At 35.6% G+C, this 16,514-nt stretch overlaps 1 protein-coding gene across 2 annotated transcripts in view; it reads right to left on the bottom strand.

The window, feature by feature from the left end:
- Positions 1 to 16,514, bottom strand: part of MARCHF1 (membrane associated ring-CH-type finger 1) — a 150,770-nt gene that overhangs the window by 43,299 nt on the left and 90,957 nt on the right. For both annotated transcript variants that reach the window (XM_066317632.1, XM_066317633.1), the window contains exon 3: positions 3,223 to 3,273. In XM_066317632.1, coding sequence (XP_066173729.1) covers positions 3,223 to 3,273 — 51 coding nt within the window. The remainder of the gene's footprint in view (positions 1 to 3,222; positions 3,274 to 16,514) is intronic.

Raw genomic sequence — 16,514 nt, 5'->3', positions numbered from 1 at the left:
ATCCTTCTCTAATGAGCTCTTGAATCATAATTAACATAGAGAAAGACAATTACAATGTTTAAGAAACATTTCTTCCAGAAAGCATTTTAACATAACCAGGCAGCCTCAGAAGCACATACAGAGCATAAAGTATACAGACTGTAATTCAGACATAAGATTTGTTCCACTGGTCAACCACAAGAGAAAACAATGAACCCACCAGACCCTTCTCTGACTACCTTTCCTCTTAAATTATACATATATTTAGGAAGACATAAGAATTTTAATGAAAGAAGTGACAGAAAACTAAGCAATGGCAAACAGGTAACAAACAAGGTCAAGTTTTTAATTTACTTAGATTTTAAACACATGCAGATAGGACAATTTCAATTCTGAAATCCAGAACACAGCACAATACTATCTCTTAAAAAGAATAATTAAGTTCCTTCTGCTGCCAGTAACACAGGAAATAGGTAGAAAAAACTTATAATGCTTAAAAAAAAGGTAATAATTTAAAATCATCAAGGCTGGTTCATAACTCAGATTTCCAAGTACTTTATATTTTTCTTCATGTGTATAGGTTTCTATAGGTGTATGTAGAAAAGTTTTGAACATAACTACCGTCTAGGGCTACACTTTGCCAACACAAGGTAATGTGAAATACTGATCAGTCCAAAATATGACTTCATAATCTAATTATTAAATCATTAATCATATCTAAGCAAGTGCTAGCAGGGCAGAAGGCAAAACGACTGTTTATTGATTTATTGATTGCACAGGAAAAAACTAGGTTATTACCAGAAGTGCAGCAAAAATCGGACACTGATACATTTTCCTAATTGTCTCTGATGGCAAAACTAACAGAATTTTGGAGTTCCAGGGCAGTTCTCTTGATATAAATAAATAAAAGGCTGAGGTGAATGAACGAATTCCCAAGCTGCTGTTCACTGAAGACAGCCCTAGCTGTCAGTCAAATATTTTAAGTTTTGTTCTTTCATTTGCCTTAAATAGTCTGTCACTGAAATTCTTGCCAGAAGATTACAATTACATTAAGAAAAGCCCTTGCAACATGCTAAATTTCTACACTCTCAACTTCCAGCAAAAGTAAATGGTAAAACTGAGGTGTTGATTTACACACACACGCACATCCACCTGTCTTGGGAATGTTTGATTTTAAAATCTCTAGATTGAATTAGTATATACTAACTAGTATCTGGATAATAACAAATCAAAACCATTCCTTCTCATTACAACTAGATAAGACATATTCAGTGTTCAACAATTCAGTTTAATCTGTAATACCACAAAATTCAGATATTAAATTCACATACCTAGCATGCAAAATTGCCCAAGCATACACTGCAAACCTCAGGTGTCCACTCCAAATGAACAATTTAGGAGCATTATAAAATATGAATCCGTATTTAAAGAATCTATGCTGTATTTCATTTCACAAATAGGTTGGTACAAAGTCCAGTGGTATCTACTCTGCTCAGGGGCAGAAGCTCTACATCTAACTAAGGGTGGAATACATAACACATGGTAACTATTAATATACAATTCCATTTGACTCTTTTTAACTTATACATATAGGCAAATGAAAATTGTGAAAGACAATGGTTTCATGACACTAATTTATAGTTTTACATAAAGACTATCTAATTTTTCTGTCCACTGAAAGCTCTTGCCTTTGGCATGTTGTTTATCCAGCCTAGAAGCCTTGAATCTTCTTTTGAGGTGGAGTATTTTTACTATCACTTTCTGTCATACAGTATTAACCTGCAAAGTCAAGTGTTTGCTTTCCTATGTATACATACACATAAAAAAAGCTGTTGGACAAAAAAATCACTTTAAGTCAGACAACAAATGAAACCGGAATTCAAATCAAATGTCTTTCAGCATTTGAAAAACTTCAATGGCAGGTAGCTTCACATAGAAAAATTGATCCAAAACAATGCATGATGCTATACACCAGAAGAAGATTAGGTGCATGACTGAAAACCTGTGTTTTTAACTTGCAACTAAAACCAGTGCAAATATAACTTTCTAATAAGAAACTACACTGATTTCTGCAGAAATAATTTCAAAATAAATGTTAGTCACTGGCATATTTCTCATGTCAGTGAATATATTTATGCTTTATCACAGTGCAACCCATGCATTTGTCTTCAAAAAAACCAGAAAAAGTAGTATTAATTCATAATAGATTTACAGTAACTATAGCTAGAGATATGCATTTAAAACTCGTAATTAAATTAATTACTACAATTCCCAGTTAAGAAGTCTGTAAGTATATAACTATGCAATTTCTAAGGATAGACAGTAAGCCTAGAAGAGTTTCAGCTATATTGTACAGCAGGCTGGATATATTCTACATCTTTTGCCCTGCCTTTTTTTTCCCTTCTAACATAAGAGAGAAGAACCTAACACAGAACTAGTATGCTGACTTAAATCACAGTAGAGGTTTGTTGTCTTTTTTTGTGTTTTTCGCTCTCAAAAGAAAAATGCTTTACAGGGGGTACCCCAAAGACAAAAATATTTTGGGAAGATATTTAAGGATACCGTGTTTGCCTGAAATGCAAAATATTTAGAACCCAACATAATACATGGCAGATGTTTTAGTCTGGATTAAAAAAAAAAAAGGAGTTTTTATCCTTTACCTCCTGTATATCCTGGCTTTTTGGCATAAATTTCAGCCACATCTGAACCAAAAATACAGAAAAAAGGGGGTTAAATGCAAAGAACTTCAGTAAAAAAAATCACATTTTGCCTTTCCTGAAGTTTCCCTTCTGTTTCCTAAAAACCAAAAAGCATCTAAATGTAAAGTCCTGGCTTCAGTGAACCATATATTCCTGTAAAAGGAATTCAGAATTCAGTCTGTAATAAGGACAGATTCATAGCTTTGCACATTACAGCTGTTATTGTTTGGGTAGGGCACGAGGAGAAAAATCAAGCAGTAATTCTGTATTAAGCCGAAGTGTTAATGCAGCATTAAACACTCAGAGAAAGCAGGTGAAAAAAATGTGTTACTTGCTTAGTATTATTACACATTTTACAGTAATGACTAATTGGATACTTATGATGGAGTTTATAGGGTAACCATAATGTTCAGCAGCAAAACTTTAAAATCTGGTTCTTATAAATAAAATTCTATATAAGGAATACAATTGATTAAAGTACTGTTTTATACTTAATTACTTGATTTTCTTTAAATTCTAGAAAAAGGAAATAGATTTTACATACCTTCGAAATATTACTTGATCGACTTGTGGAACGCCCTGGGGATTTGTCATTCTGGAAAACAAAATTAAAAGATGAAAAGAAGTTATGTCATTTGGATTTTACCTAATCTCTTCTGTGACTGTGATTGCACAGAAATTCTCTTCCTCTATTTTTCTTCAGTTTGGCTACTGAGTGCACAATGGAAGAAAGTTCAAGAAATAAACCATCGCAACAACCTTGCAAATTACATGAGTAAAAGTTTTCCAAAAGTTCTGTAAGAAATTAATGCTTTAATTTCAGTATTTAATTACTGTCAGTTTATTTTGCAGTTTTTAGACAAACCATTTCAAGTCAAAGATCAAGGAATCATCAGAGCTTCTCATGAAAATTGGTACTTATGTCTGAAAACAAATGTTCAATGACGAAAACTGCCCAGTAACACTGAATGTATTTCTGCTTTAAAAAAGAGTAGAATTCATTCTCTAGAAAAATCAGCAGTACTAGATGACTTCCTGGAAAGGTATGTTCTGAGAAAAACAAATTGTCACCATGCAGAGATGCATGTTCAGTTTAACATCTACTCCTCCATCTCTTCTTACTCTTGCAAACAGCACACATACACAAACCAACACCACAGGCTGAAGTGCATTAACGAGGTGTATGTCAAAGAGCTACATTTCTATAGCACATGATCATTGTGGGTTTTTTTCTAGCAAAAGACGGAGTGGAGAAGGGGTTCAAAAATGTTTTCAGTGTTTACACTTTCCTGGCAATTGATTCAGCTTCATTTACACTGAAAAGGTAAGATATTTCAGAAACAGGGCTCATCCCCTTAGTGAGCATGTATTTTAAGAGAATCACGAAAGTATTTTTCTTGGCACTTGAGAATGTAGGTTCAAACACTCAAGTGAAGCATTCAAGTCAAGACTGATTTTTACCTAGGAGTTGACCTAGATATCATGTGTGTAAGTCTGTCAGATAATGCACTTGGAGGAAGAAGATGTCATAACTCGAAGAGCTTTTGCTTCTGCAGCTTTATTTGCAACTCATGCAACATGCAAACACATACATGCACACATCCACAAGACGCTTTCAACTTGACTATGACTCATCTCTCCTCAACCTGCATTCAATAAAACTACAGAAAAATTCAGAAGGTGCCAGCTACCAAAGGCTGAATTTCTTTCTCTACTAATGCATATCTGGCCTAGAAATGAGTATTTCTCCAATACATTGTGGCACAGAACAGTTTTGTGCTGGCAAAAATGAAAAAATGAACCAAAAAGAAACCTCAGGCAATTTAACAGCAAACATTTACAAAAAAACCCCCACTTTTATTTGTCATTATTCTACTAAAAAAGGCACCTTGATCTCAACCACAGTAAGTACATTCATATGAAAAAATAGTTGAAAAACTACTTCTTTTTCATAATACCTATGTATCTTTCTTCCTCCAGACTGTAGGTGGCTAATGTTTTTATTCCATCCCTCAGTGCCATCATTTTTTGTACTGCAAATATAAATATCCTGAACCATCTCTCTTTCTACTTTGTCTTCAACAGCACTAAGTAGCACAAGAGACATTTATCATCAAAATCAAGCACCACTGAGCTCCCTGCCCACACTTTACATTTTATTCTATAATAGAAACTAAGTCTCAGGACATAACCACCTTCAGATTTGTTTGTCACACTTTTTTAAAAACAATTTAGAAAAAAAAATCATCAAGTTATGCATTCATTTTTTACATTTTGTCCTTGAGGCTGGGCCCACTTTGAACAAGGATGTGGAATAGATAATCCTTTCTGACTTGAAGTACCCCATGATTCAAATATTACTTCTGTGGTATATTATCCACAGTAGCTTTGGTAAAAAAATCATAATTGCTTATCCTTTCTCAATGACATTAAGTATATACAGTTTTAAATGTCTGCATTTATATCCATAGAAAATACACTTTGGATATTCTGCATACATCATTCAGAGGAGCTCTGCTTTGACCTCAAAATAATAGAAGTTACGGACCCATGAAATTAGTTCCCATTTTGTGGTTAGAAGTTATGAACGGGGATCATAGCTGAGAAACTCCCTGCTAAAAGCATACAGCCTTCATTGTCCATCCCATGGACTAAAAAATAAATACATGGCATTTTCTGACAGCGTAGTGAATCCTGGAACTGTAACTTCTTTTCTTTCAACAATCCATCATTCAAGATTCATTTTCAAAATCTGTTTCTTGAAAACAGCTCTCCAGGCTTTTTACATGATTCATTCTTCTCTCTAGCACATTATCTCCTCCACTTGGGTTACAACAAGATTCTGACTCTCTAGCTGAAAATTCACAGCATCCACAGTCTGCAAAGTACTGATCATACATTGAATCATCTAAACTGAGAGAAAGAGTGCTGTCTCAACAGTTTTTTGGAAAAAAACAAAGAAATAAATTTAATCATCATTACTAGTTTCAGGCATTTCATGGTGATTTATCCTGAAAACAACAGAATAAACAGAACAAAAAGGGTTGCACTAAATTAAAGTACATAAATCAAATAAAGAATTCTTCACTGAAGTTCCTATTCAACCTGCGTGACTATTCATACAACAAAAGAACAGAATAGAAAAGTTATGGCAAAATCGCTTTTGAAATGTGTCATTAAAGAGTGTCTGCATGGTTCTGTTTTAATGATTCATGTTTACAAAGTACTCAAATTGTTAAGAATAATTGATTTTTGTTATAACTAAGTGAAGAGAAACTATATTGCAAAATTCTTCCCCTACAAGCTTGCTAAACAGTTCGTTTGGGGGGGGGGTTTTCCACAGGGTCAATAGTAATTTACATTTTAAAAATTAACAACGAAACACAGAATATGCTGAGTTGGAAGGGACCCACAAGGATCATCAAGTCCACCTTCTGGCCCTGCACAGGACACCCCAAGAGTCACACCATATCCCTGAGAGCATTGTCCAAATGCTTCTTGAACTCCCAGGCTAGTACTGTGACCATTTCCCTAGGGAGCCTGCTCCAGTGCCCAATCACTCTCCCAGGGTGAAGAACCCTTATCTGATATTGAACCTAAAGATCTCCTAACACAGCATCGAGCCATTCCCTTGGGTGCTGTCACTGGCACCACAGAGATCAGTGTCTGCCCCTCCTCTTCCCCTCACAAAGAAGCTGTGACTGCAGTGAGGTCTCCCCTCTCTCTCCTCCAGGCTGAACAGGCCAAGTGACCGCACTCACTCCTCACACGGCTTCTCCTCAAGGCCCTTCACCATCCATGTGGCTCTCCTTCGGACTCTCACTAATGCCTTAATATCTTTTTTATATTGTGGCCCCCAAAACCGCACACAGGACTCGAGGCGAGGCCACAGCACTGCAGAGTAAAGACATAACCAAGGGATTTAACCAAAGACATCTAGACGTATTTTTGTGCATCAAGGAAATCAGATTCAATTTCCTTAATCTTTGAATCAGATTATTTCAAAGAAAACAGCATTCACCTTTGGAATTACACTTCTCAGCATGAATTATTTAATGTCTGTAAAGAGGATTTTTGATTTCTGTGACTGAGTTTTCTAAATTTACACACAGAGTCCTGGCCCTTGAGCAAAGTGAAAACAAGATATTCAGAGAGATCTCTCAATAAAACTCTTACTGTTTTCATCCAGTCAACAAAACAGCTCCTCTCAAGACTCCTCCTGGACAGGCACAAGCTTTTTGGATTGTCTTATGAAGACCACACTGAAATGCCTCTCCTTGTTACCAGATGTCCTGTACCACCAATATCTCATCTCTTCTATCCCACACTACATCCTGCAAACACTCATCAAGTGTCTTTTCTAAACTGCAACAGCAGAAAAAACAAGTTCCTCGAACTATTCTACTTGAGTATCAAGAAAAATCATTCTGTGTTTGTAAATTTCCTAAGAATGAGGTTTTACCAAGATCTCTTACAAGGATATAATTGAAAATGTAAATCAGACATCAATATAAATTCAGGGAGGAAGACAAAGGAGAAATACCACCACAAAATCTCAAATTATGACATGTTCATGAAAGGGCTTTAGGAGTAATGTTCCATGCACCTGTCCCATCATATAATAATAAAAAAAAATTATATGCAATTAGTAATTAAAATAATTAAAAATAGGTGCAAAATCTCTTTTTTTCACAATAGTAAACTACCTCTCCTTTCAGCCCAAGATTGGGTTTTTTGAAGTGGTATTATTTTCAGGGACCATCTTACATCTAAACTCATTAAACTTTCTAATATTTAGATACAGCTCTTTTTTTTCTTGGGGTTGTTTGTTTTTTTTTTTTTGTTTTTTGGTTTTTTTTTTTGTTTTGGTTTTTTTTTGTTTTTTTTTTTTCTTTCAATTTGGAAATGCGACTTGCACTGCTTACAAACAGATTTTTGTTTTTAAAGCAGGAGAATAAAACCGTGACTGGGCAGAGGAAAAGGTTACTAATAACAAATTTCTAAAATACTGCTGTGAACAGTTCAGGCTCTCTTTATAAAGAGGAAAGTAGGAAATTAGCTAGTTACTTTCTGGCTCATATATAAATATTCATATGCACGGTTAAGGATTTTGAGTCCTGCTGGGCAGCACAGCACATTTTAAACTAATCCATTTGTCTGGTATCTTTCCTTAGCTGCCCCTTGTTTTGCTCCAGCTTTGAGGATCACTCGGGCTGACCCAAGCACATTGCTAATGGATTGCACTTCATCTCTCTGAAGTGAGCACAAAAGCATCAAGAATTTATCAGAATATCTCAGTTCACAGGAGAGTCTTAAGCAACAGCTTCTGTCATACAAATGCAGCCAACTCACCGCCCCTCTTACAAAATATTTTGTCTATGATTTCTTTTTTGTGGATTCTAATCTTTGCACCCCAGTGGTGCCACATGCTGCTTCACACATCTGCACAGAGTCCTCAGCCTTGGAGTTCCACATATGACGGTAATGACAGATATCCGTCTGTAAGTCATGTTAGAACATGTCACAAAAATAAATGCCTCCTAAAGGTAAGGACAACACAGGCCAAACAAACACAGTTCTGTCTGCCTGAAGTGCCCTTCTACATAGTACCCCCTCAGTAGATCTGCACAGGACCCTCCTCTCAGCACCTTTTCATTTCTAGAACTCTGAATAGGAGCAGAAACTGCTTTCCCTTTATGGCCTGAGCTATCATATATGTAGATAATCTCAAGTTGGAACATCAATTGCTGAAAGAGCAGGAATTGGCATTATTAAAACTGATGTACAGACTGCATACACTTATTTCAATATCTCAACATGAAAATGGAAAGAAAAAAAATCACACTAGGTAACATTTGCTTTAACTGTAAAACAAAAACTCCAATGCCCATAATTATCTGACACAAACACACTGTAATTACTGCGCATCATGCATAAATTTTAATGGAACCCAGAATTTTTTCAATATGACAGAACTGCTAGATTCAAAGTGCCAAGTGACATGAAAGAAGTTCACTGCAAATATTAAAGACTGTGATACAGATGTAACCTTTAATTAAAAGAAGGAAGCAAAGACATAGTAACTATTAATAAAATTAAATATTAAAAAAATACACAGACTATTACCATCTGTATTATTCATATATACTGTATCACATATATAAATGAAACATCTAAAAATATATAACTATGTCTTGATCTATTTGTATTAATAGATGTGTAAATGTATTCACTGTCTACTAGTTCTCTGCTACTGCAAGCAGCCAGAGCCAGGATAACACTGACTCCCATAGCATGGCTACTGCTACATTACTCAAAAACTATTTCATTTTCTTGTGTTGAGGTCTATGTTTTTAAAACAAATACAAGCACAGTACTGTTTATTTAAGATTATTTATGCCAAGAAGATAATGACAATGTTACTACTGACAGAGCATACACCGTGCATCTTGGCCAGTTTGGACTTGGACAGCCTTTTCTCCATGGGAAAGTAGAGGGGGGAAATCAGCTGCTTGTGATAATATCCTAACAAATTCAAAGTAACTGGCAATTCCTCAGCAGGTTTGATGTGGGAAATTTAGGTTCTGTAAGCAAGTCAAAGCAGTTTTAAGCTCTAAAATAACACTGAGAAAAAAGCCTATCATCAGCTGACAGCTGTGTTTTATTATTTATGCAATTATTGTCTGTGCTGCTACATATTTTATCTATACTTTTTCATACTTTCAACACTCAGACATATAATTCCTCTTATAAAAGAATCATACTACTAAATCACCAAATATAAAATTATTGGAAATCAAATCTATATTTGAAAATGTAAGAAAATCCATCTCCCTTTGTAAACAAGTAATTTGGTTATTCTAAGAGATTTTAACTTCATTAAGAAGTTCAACATTAATGTCAAATCACCTACAAGGTCATTAGGAGGAAGGCAGAAGAAGATAAATCTAGACTGAAGGTTTTTTGTAAAGCACAACTGTGCAAAAACAGCTACTTATTACACAAAGGGTACTGAGGATGCTGAAGCATTTCAAAATGCCATTCTAACTGTCATCTGTGGAAGCAGACTACATATTCCAGTGTGACATAAAAAATAGTTTAATTGCCTTAGCAGCTGTATATTTGCCACATTTACAGATGGGTAAGAGAATACATAACAATGATCAAGGAACCTACCTGTTCATGGCCTATTCAGTAACTTTACTTAGGAATAATGTGCAGGTGCTTTACTTGTCACAGGCCCTTATCACTTATTGTGCAACTAAGAAATCCCTGTTGTCAGATCTGCAGCACATAAGACTGTAAAAATTTTACATTGGTACTCCCACAGTAATAAGGTTCAGAGTTAAACATTTTAGGAAGTTATCTTCTTTTTCAGCATTTCATCCTCTAAACAAAAATCTACAATACCACCAACTACGTGGCACATTTTGCTGTATTACTTATGGCTGCTTCTTGCCCTGGTATCTCCAGTGCGCTAGATTCCTACCTCCGTATCAGTCTCAGTGTGTCAGGGTTTTTTTCAGTGTAAGATGCTAATAAGCAGGATAAATACATCAGAATCTGATCCACCATCCTTTTGAGTTGAAAATGCTAATCACACTTTAATGAGCCTCAGGGCACTTTCCATCACAGTCCAAGATGAGTCAATAGGACGCTTCCTGTTAAGGCTTTCACAGAGATGCTTTTACCTGCAATTACATGCATATCTTCCATATACAACATCCAGTTACTTCCCTTATGTTGCACAGATATCCAAGGTCAAAACTATCTTCAAATGGGAACAAATGCACCATTACAAAATAAAAGGAAAAACACAGCACTGAATCAGCCTTGAAACAAAGTACAGGTATGCAGAGAATACAGTCAGAAAACCCTATACTAAACACACTAAACACATGCCTGATGTAAGTGAAATCCATTTCTCAGATCACAAAAAGGGACAGATTTTCATTTGTTCTACCATATGTTGCAAAAATGAAAAGTTCCTAGAAATCCTCGCCAAAATTACAAATTGAATAACCTCGAAGCTGGGAATTTGTTCAACATAAATCAGTCATCAGACAATGTGTGTCACGTAGCTGCCCTTGACTGATCCTGAGGTAAGAATCTAGTCAGAGGCTTTTACTGGAAAATTATTTTTGGCAGTGCCTTTACAAATGAGAATGACGTTTGTGCTGGTTTTGGCTGGGATCATTTTCTTCACGGTAGCTGGTATGGGATGGGACTGAGTTTTGGACTGTGCTGGAAACACTGTTGATAATTCAGGTACATTTTGGTCGACCATAGAAACAAATGCCAATAAGAAGTACCAGTATTTGCATTATTCAACACAATGCATCCCAATCTGACAAATGTCTCCACTTATCTCTAGGAGGTGAAACTCTGCATTGCTAAGGACAGACTTGGGCAATAAGCAGTACACTGCTGAGGAGCCGCAGCCTGGTGACAGTGGATCTTTCTGCTTCCTTGGTCTAGGGCAACACATCAGACTGAACCTACAAACAGAGAAGTTTGTGGCACTCCTCTTTTTTAAAAAACCCCTGCCCTTTAGCACCCAGCTTACTTCCAAATGACACAATCTATCACAGACTACGGACAACAATATCCTAACCAGTTTCTAGGTTAACATACTCTAAACTCCCCCAGAGTTTCACATGATTGTTTTCAGTCTTTAAAAAGATGTCAAATTCTCATACAACGCTAGTTTCAATCACTGAATCCATCAGCTGGCTGACAACACTTTAACCTTAAGAAAAATCACACGCATCGAACCCAAGGTTGTCTATGATTAGGCATTCTAAAATATTTAGTATGCAAAAAGACACAACTAAAATAGTATCTGCCTTTGTTGACCCAGGAACTGTGTGGTGAACACCAGGCATTAAGCATAGCACTGCATGAAAAATCTAGTAAAATTAGATGTCCATGGTCTTCGGATTATGGCTTGGACACCCGTTTTATCCAAAGCTGAAGACATAGATAAAAAATAAAAATGTGCAAAGATAGATACTGGACAAGTGAAACTTGCCATTACTTTTTTGATTAGGAAGTCATAGAGAAAACACAAGGAAGACTAAAATTTAAAAATCAATCTACTAGTCCAAGTATATCATATCAGGGTATATTATTAGTACTCTAATGACATACCCTGATATTACCAAGATGTATGGAATACTATTCGCAAAGGGTACTAAATAAAAAATGCAGAGGGATAGTATTAATTACAACTGAAGAAAATATTATGAAAATAAATGAATTTTTTAAAAAGACAAATGTAAGGGAAAAGAGATGGAATGAAAAATAAACATGGGAAAAATGTTCCCCCTGTTTTGTCAAAATATGGAACCATATAAAGAGTTTTCTCTACTTCTCTTACCAATGTTTTCTATATGTATATAGGCATTTTAAAAAGCTTGCTTTTAAACACGAAACAGAAACCTACAGAGAGGGCGAGCAATTGCATTAATTCATCACTGTTAAATTTTTCACCAAATAACTGTGCACTTACTAGCACTCAATACAAGGCTCCAACTTCCCTGACACATCTTGTAGATTTACTTGTCACATTTAGAAACACAGCTTGGCCTCCAAACATCTGATTAATGTTTTTCTTTTCCACTGTTATTTGCCAAGTTGCTTCTTTTCAGCAAAACCACAGAGTTTTTAATTATTATTGTATCAATGTCTAACTGCATCTGGTTCAATTTCCACCATCTCACTATGTTAATCAGAGCACTTCAGCTAAAACAGGTAAGCCATCGATTTTAAGATAGATTTCCACATGTCAAAACCACCTTCTGCTACTTGTTTGCTCATTTTTAAATTACCTGGTAATTATAAGCAACCTGCATGATCGCACCAACACTTAATTTACATTTATTTAATACTGGAAACATGCTACAGGGTTTTTGAGTTTGGGTGTGGTTGATAAAGACACCTTACCTTGAAAAACTGAAAATGTTTTATGCTTCTTTTTCTTGACATTTCTCAGCTACAGAAAATGCAGAAACAGTTCCTTGTTTTTCCTCTAAAATCGAAATGCAATTAACAGCCTGCAGGCTTTAATTTCTCAATCTGTTTTTCTAGTGTAAGACTAGCAGTCCATCTTCAATTTTATTACTTCTGGACAGGTGTGAAGTGTCACTGTATGTCAACCAAGACATGTCACTGTACGTAACTTGGTTTCAGACATGAAATAAAGCAACTCTTAATTATCACTTATTTTCACACCGTATTACCCTTCTCAAATGGGTTTGACATATAGACCAAGAATGTGAAATAGAATCCTCCTCACTGTGACATCAAGCTATCATTTTGTCTCTCTCTGGGATGAACAGGAATGCAACACAATAAATTTCACTGTAGCACCCTTAAATCGAATGGGTCTATTATTTACACATTACTATCATTTACACATGACATATTTAGGCATTCCCACCCTTAGTACTTCAGAATAGTGTAACCACCAGTATGCTCTGTGGATTTAGTGGGAAGTAGTCGGGTTTACTGTGGGAATTGAGCAGGAGAAATTTAAAAAAAAAATAAAAATCTCAAGAGGTCCAAAACAACTTTTCTGGCCAACTTTAGACCATTCTGATGGAAAAAGGCACTTCCCACCTGGTTGTTTTGAGCCAGTGAACTGCTCCTCCAGTCTCCCACATACACTAGGCATTGTATTTATTTTCCTAACCTCCCAGTACAAGACACAACTTTGCTCTTCCATAAGATTCAGTGAATCTGAAGCAAAGGCTTTTCATTGCCATGTATGAACTGATAGTGTTTGTTCCATTTTCAGTCTGAATGCTCCCAAACATCTGTCTCTGCAGTTCACTACTGTAAGAACACTCTTGGTGGTCAGTAAAAATTTCAGCCAAGAGTTTTAAGCTTTTTACAAGAAATAGACGTGGTGTGTCTACCATGTAATTTGATTTTATTTCATAGTATGGTATGAATTGCAATTTATCTTTGTTAAGAATGAAAATAAGCAGATTTTTTAACTGAAAAGACCAACTAACGCATCTCAGAAGCTGGAATTCAGGGATCACTTTGCTGTCTGTGTTTTTGTGACCTCCTGAATGCCAATCAATTAGTACCAGGCATGTAAGCCTCTGGGTGGTCAAGTAGTTTTCTAACAGCCAAGTGTTTATCACAGGATAAAAGTTTAATTAAATACAAAAAGTGCCTCAATTACAATAGAGCTATAAAAATTACTTAATTATGTTCTGTATGTTCAATATCACCTCTTTCAGATCTGCTATGTAATGAAGTTTTATGTCTTTATGTTGTGGCCAGGATTTCCACTTCCGAATGCAGACAAAAAAAACATAAATGTTACCAGCTGAGTAATTTATTTTGTCCCAGCAGGCCCTGTAAATCTTGGTGCTACGGGCTTGTCTGAAATCTTGGTGCTTGGCATGTCTGAAAACTTAAAACCACAAGCTGAAAATAAAAAATAGAAGAACATGAGGAAATTTTATGCCAGTTGAATCTAAGATGTACTTAGACTGCACAGATTCAATCATTAGCAACTTTCCTACATCTTCTGGAAATATCTAAATTCACCTTTATGTGAGATCAGGTTAATAAATAATTAAGCAGATTTTGGCTTATCATTTAATATAATTAATTTAGTTATTATGTAGCTTGTAATTTTCAACATAAATGTGAACATTGCAACTCATGTCTCTTTACCCATCAAAGCAAACTATAAACTTTAGAGTCTGAATGTCAGAATTTCTACACAATTATTTTCAGCAAAGCTCTATATGAAAGCTCCTGGAGTGATATATGTACTTACAGTAAAAAGTGCAGAAAACTTGAAAAAAGACAGCTTCAAGTTTAAATGTGTCTCTACAGCCATTCTCTGCTTTAGAACCAACACTGATGTTAACTCAAATCCTCTATGTACTTCAATCCATCCCTCCATAAAATGCAGAATCACAGAATTGTTTAGCTTTGAAAAGACCTCTAAATTCATCAAGTCAATTGTTAAACCAGCAGTGCCAGATCTCCCCCTAAACCACAAGCACCACACCCACATCCCTTTTAAATAACTCAGGGATAGTGACTCAAACATTTCCCCAGACAACCTGTTCTAATGCTTGATCCTTGTTTCAGTTACCTCTAGCATATTTTAGGACAGCGTTTTCCCCCCCTCTGCTTTTTGAAATATTTATTATATTCATTAATGAAAGCATGCCGTGGAAATTACAATTAAGTTGGGCTTATTCTTGGAACTCACAAGCCCTAACTAATACTCTATATTAATTTATTCAGTCAGGGAATGGAAGAAAACGATTACACAAAAGATCTTTTTGTTTCTTTTCCTTTATAGTTACCTTAATGTTTAATTAAAAGGCAGAAAGTTGGTTCTATTTTCCATATAAAATAATGCAAGTAAAAAGAAGTGAGGAACACAGAAAACACCTGTTGTTAGCAAACTTGCCAAGCAAGTTATACATATTCATGAGAGAAGGTTTCTACAGACAGACATGACCTACATTTAGACTCAAAGATGTGTTGAGAGATGGGCACATACAGCACAGCGTTTACTGGTTACTCCTTCTTGGCAGATTTTGTGTTATAAACAGAAATCTCTTAGATGTAAAGAGGAACACCAAGGGACTAAGGAGGAGGAAGGCTGGGGAAAATAGATAATGACACTGCCCTGGTGTAGACAAAATGTTAGACTAGAAAGAGAAGATTTTACTGTTAAGAGCACAATTTTTGATTCTAGATGTGACAAATGAACGGCTAGAAAAGTAAGACCAACATAGAAGAAGTGGCTCTGCCAAGAAATCTGATTAACTGTAATGCAGAGAATTTGCAGGCAGTTATTAATTCCTCCCAGTCAGACTTCCATGCCTAATAAAAAAGTCCCTGGCACAATTAGGACAGACAATAACTCAAACTTTCCCACGGTGCCTATAAATAACTACTTACCAGAATATGGAATAAACTACATTTGTTGTATTAATATCTGTTAATTAGTGCACAGAATTCAGACTAATGTGTTGAGAGTAACATCCTGACACTGTAATTGACTTGAGTATTTGCCCACAATATTCTATGCATTTATGTGTGTTTGTCTTCAGGACTGTAGCTGCTAAAAACACCACTGAAATTATCCGGCCTCTTATTCATGAAACATTTTAATTACTGCCTTACACTCATCTTTTTCATTACTGCAGGCAATAATGAAGCATGTGTGATTTCAATCTATTCTTTTCTGTGCTTTCTCACCAAAGAATCCTGCCTTGCTTAGTCACTACACAAAGTGAAATAGTAACATTACAACCAAATCTCTAGTGTCATTTTCTAAATATAATAATAAAAATAAATGTCATACTTCTTCACATTTCAATAGAACTCACTGTAATAAATGCTCTAGATTTTCAATCTTCAGTACATACCCAGATTTCCAGAAGTCTATATTCAAACACAGTTTTATCATTTTAAGAAAATATACGATATTTTGCCAGTTGTATCTGAAGCAGGTATTTAACTGGTGACTTACTCAGAGTCAAATGGAGACTTGTCCACTGAACATTTGGTTCATTCATCTAAGGTAGTGGTCCACAAGTTGCAATCTGATGCTCATAGAACATAATCAGCAACATGATATCTTTCAGTTTTTGGAAACTTGACCTCCCAGTGCTGGCAAACAGTGGCTTATACACACATAAAAACACAGACGGTAGTCAGGTGATTCTCTTTTAGCTCTAAAAAACCATCTTCAGCTCCAAATGAACTTTTTTCCTTTGTACAGAAAGAGCATTCTTGTCAATTATTACTACAAACAAGCAAAACAAGGCTTTCACAATGTGAGATTCT

This window comes from Sylvia atricapilla, chromosome 4 (assembly GCF_009819655.1).
Source record: "Sylvia atricapilla isolate bSylAtr1 chromosome 4, bSylAtr1.pri, whole genome shotgun sequence".
NCBI lineage: Eukaryota > Metazoa > Chordata > Aves > Passeriformes > Sylviidae > Sylvia > Sylvia atricapilla.
This window is presented reverse-complemented; position numbering and strand designations above follow the sequence as displayed.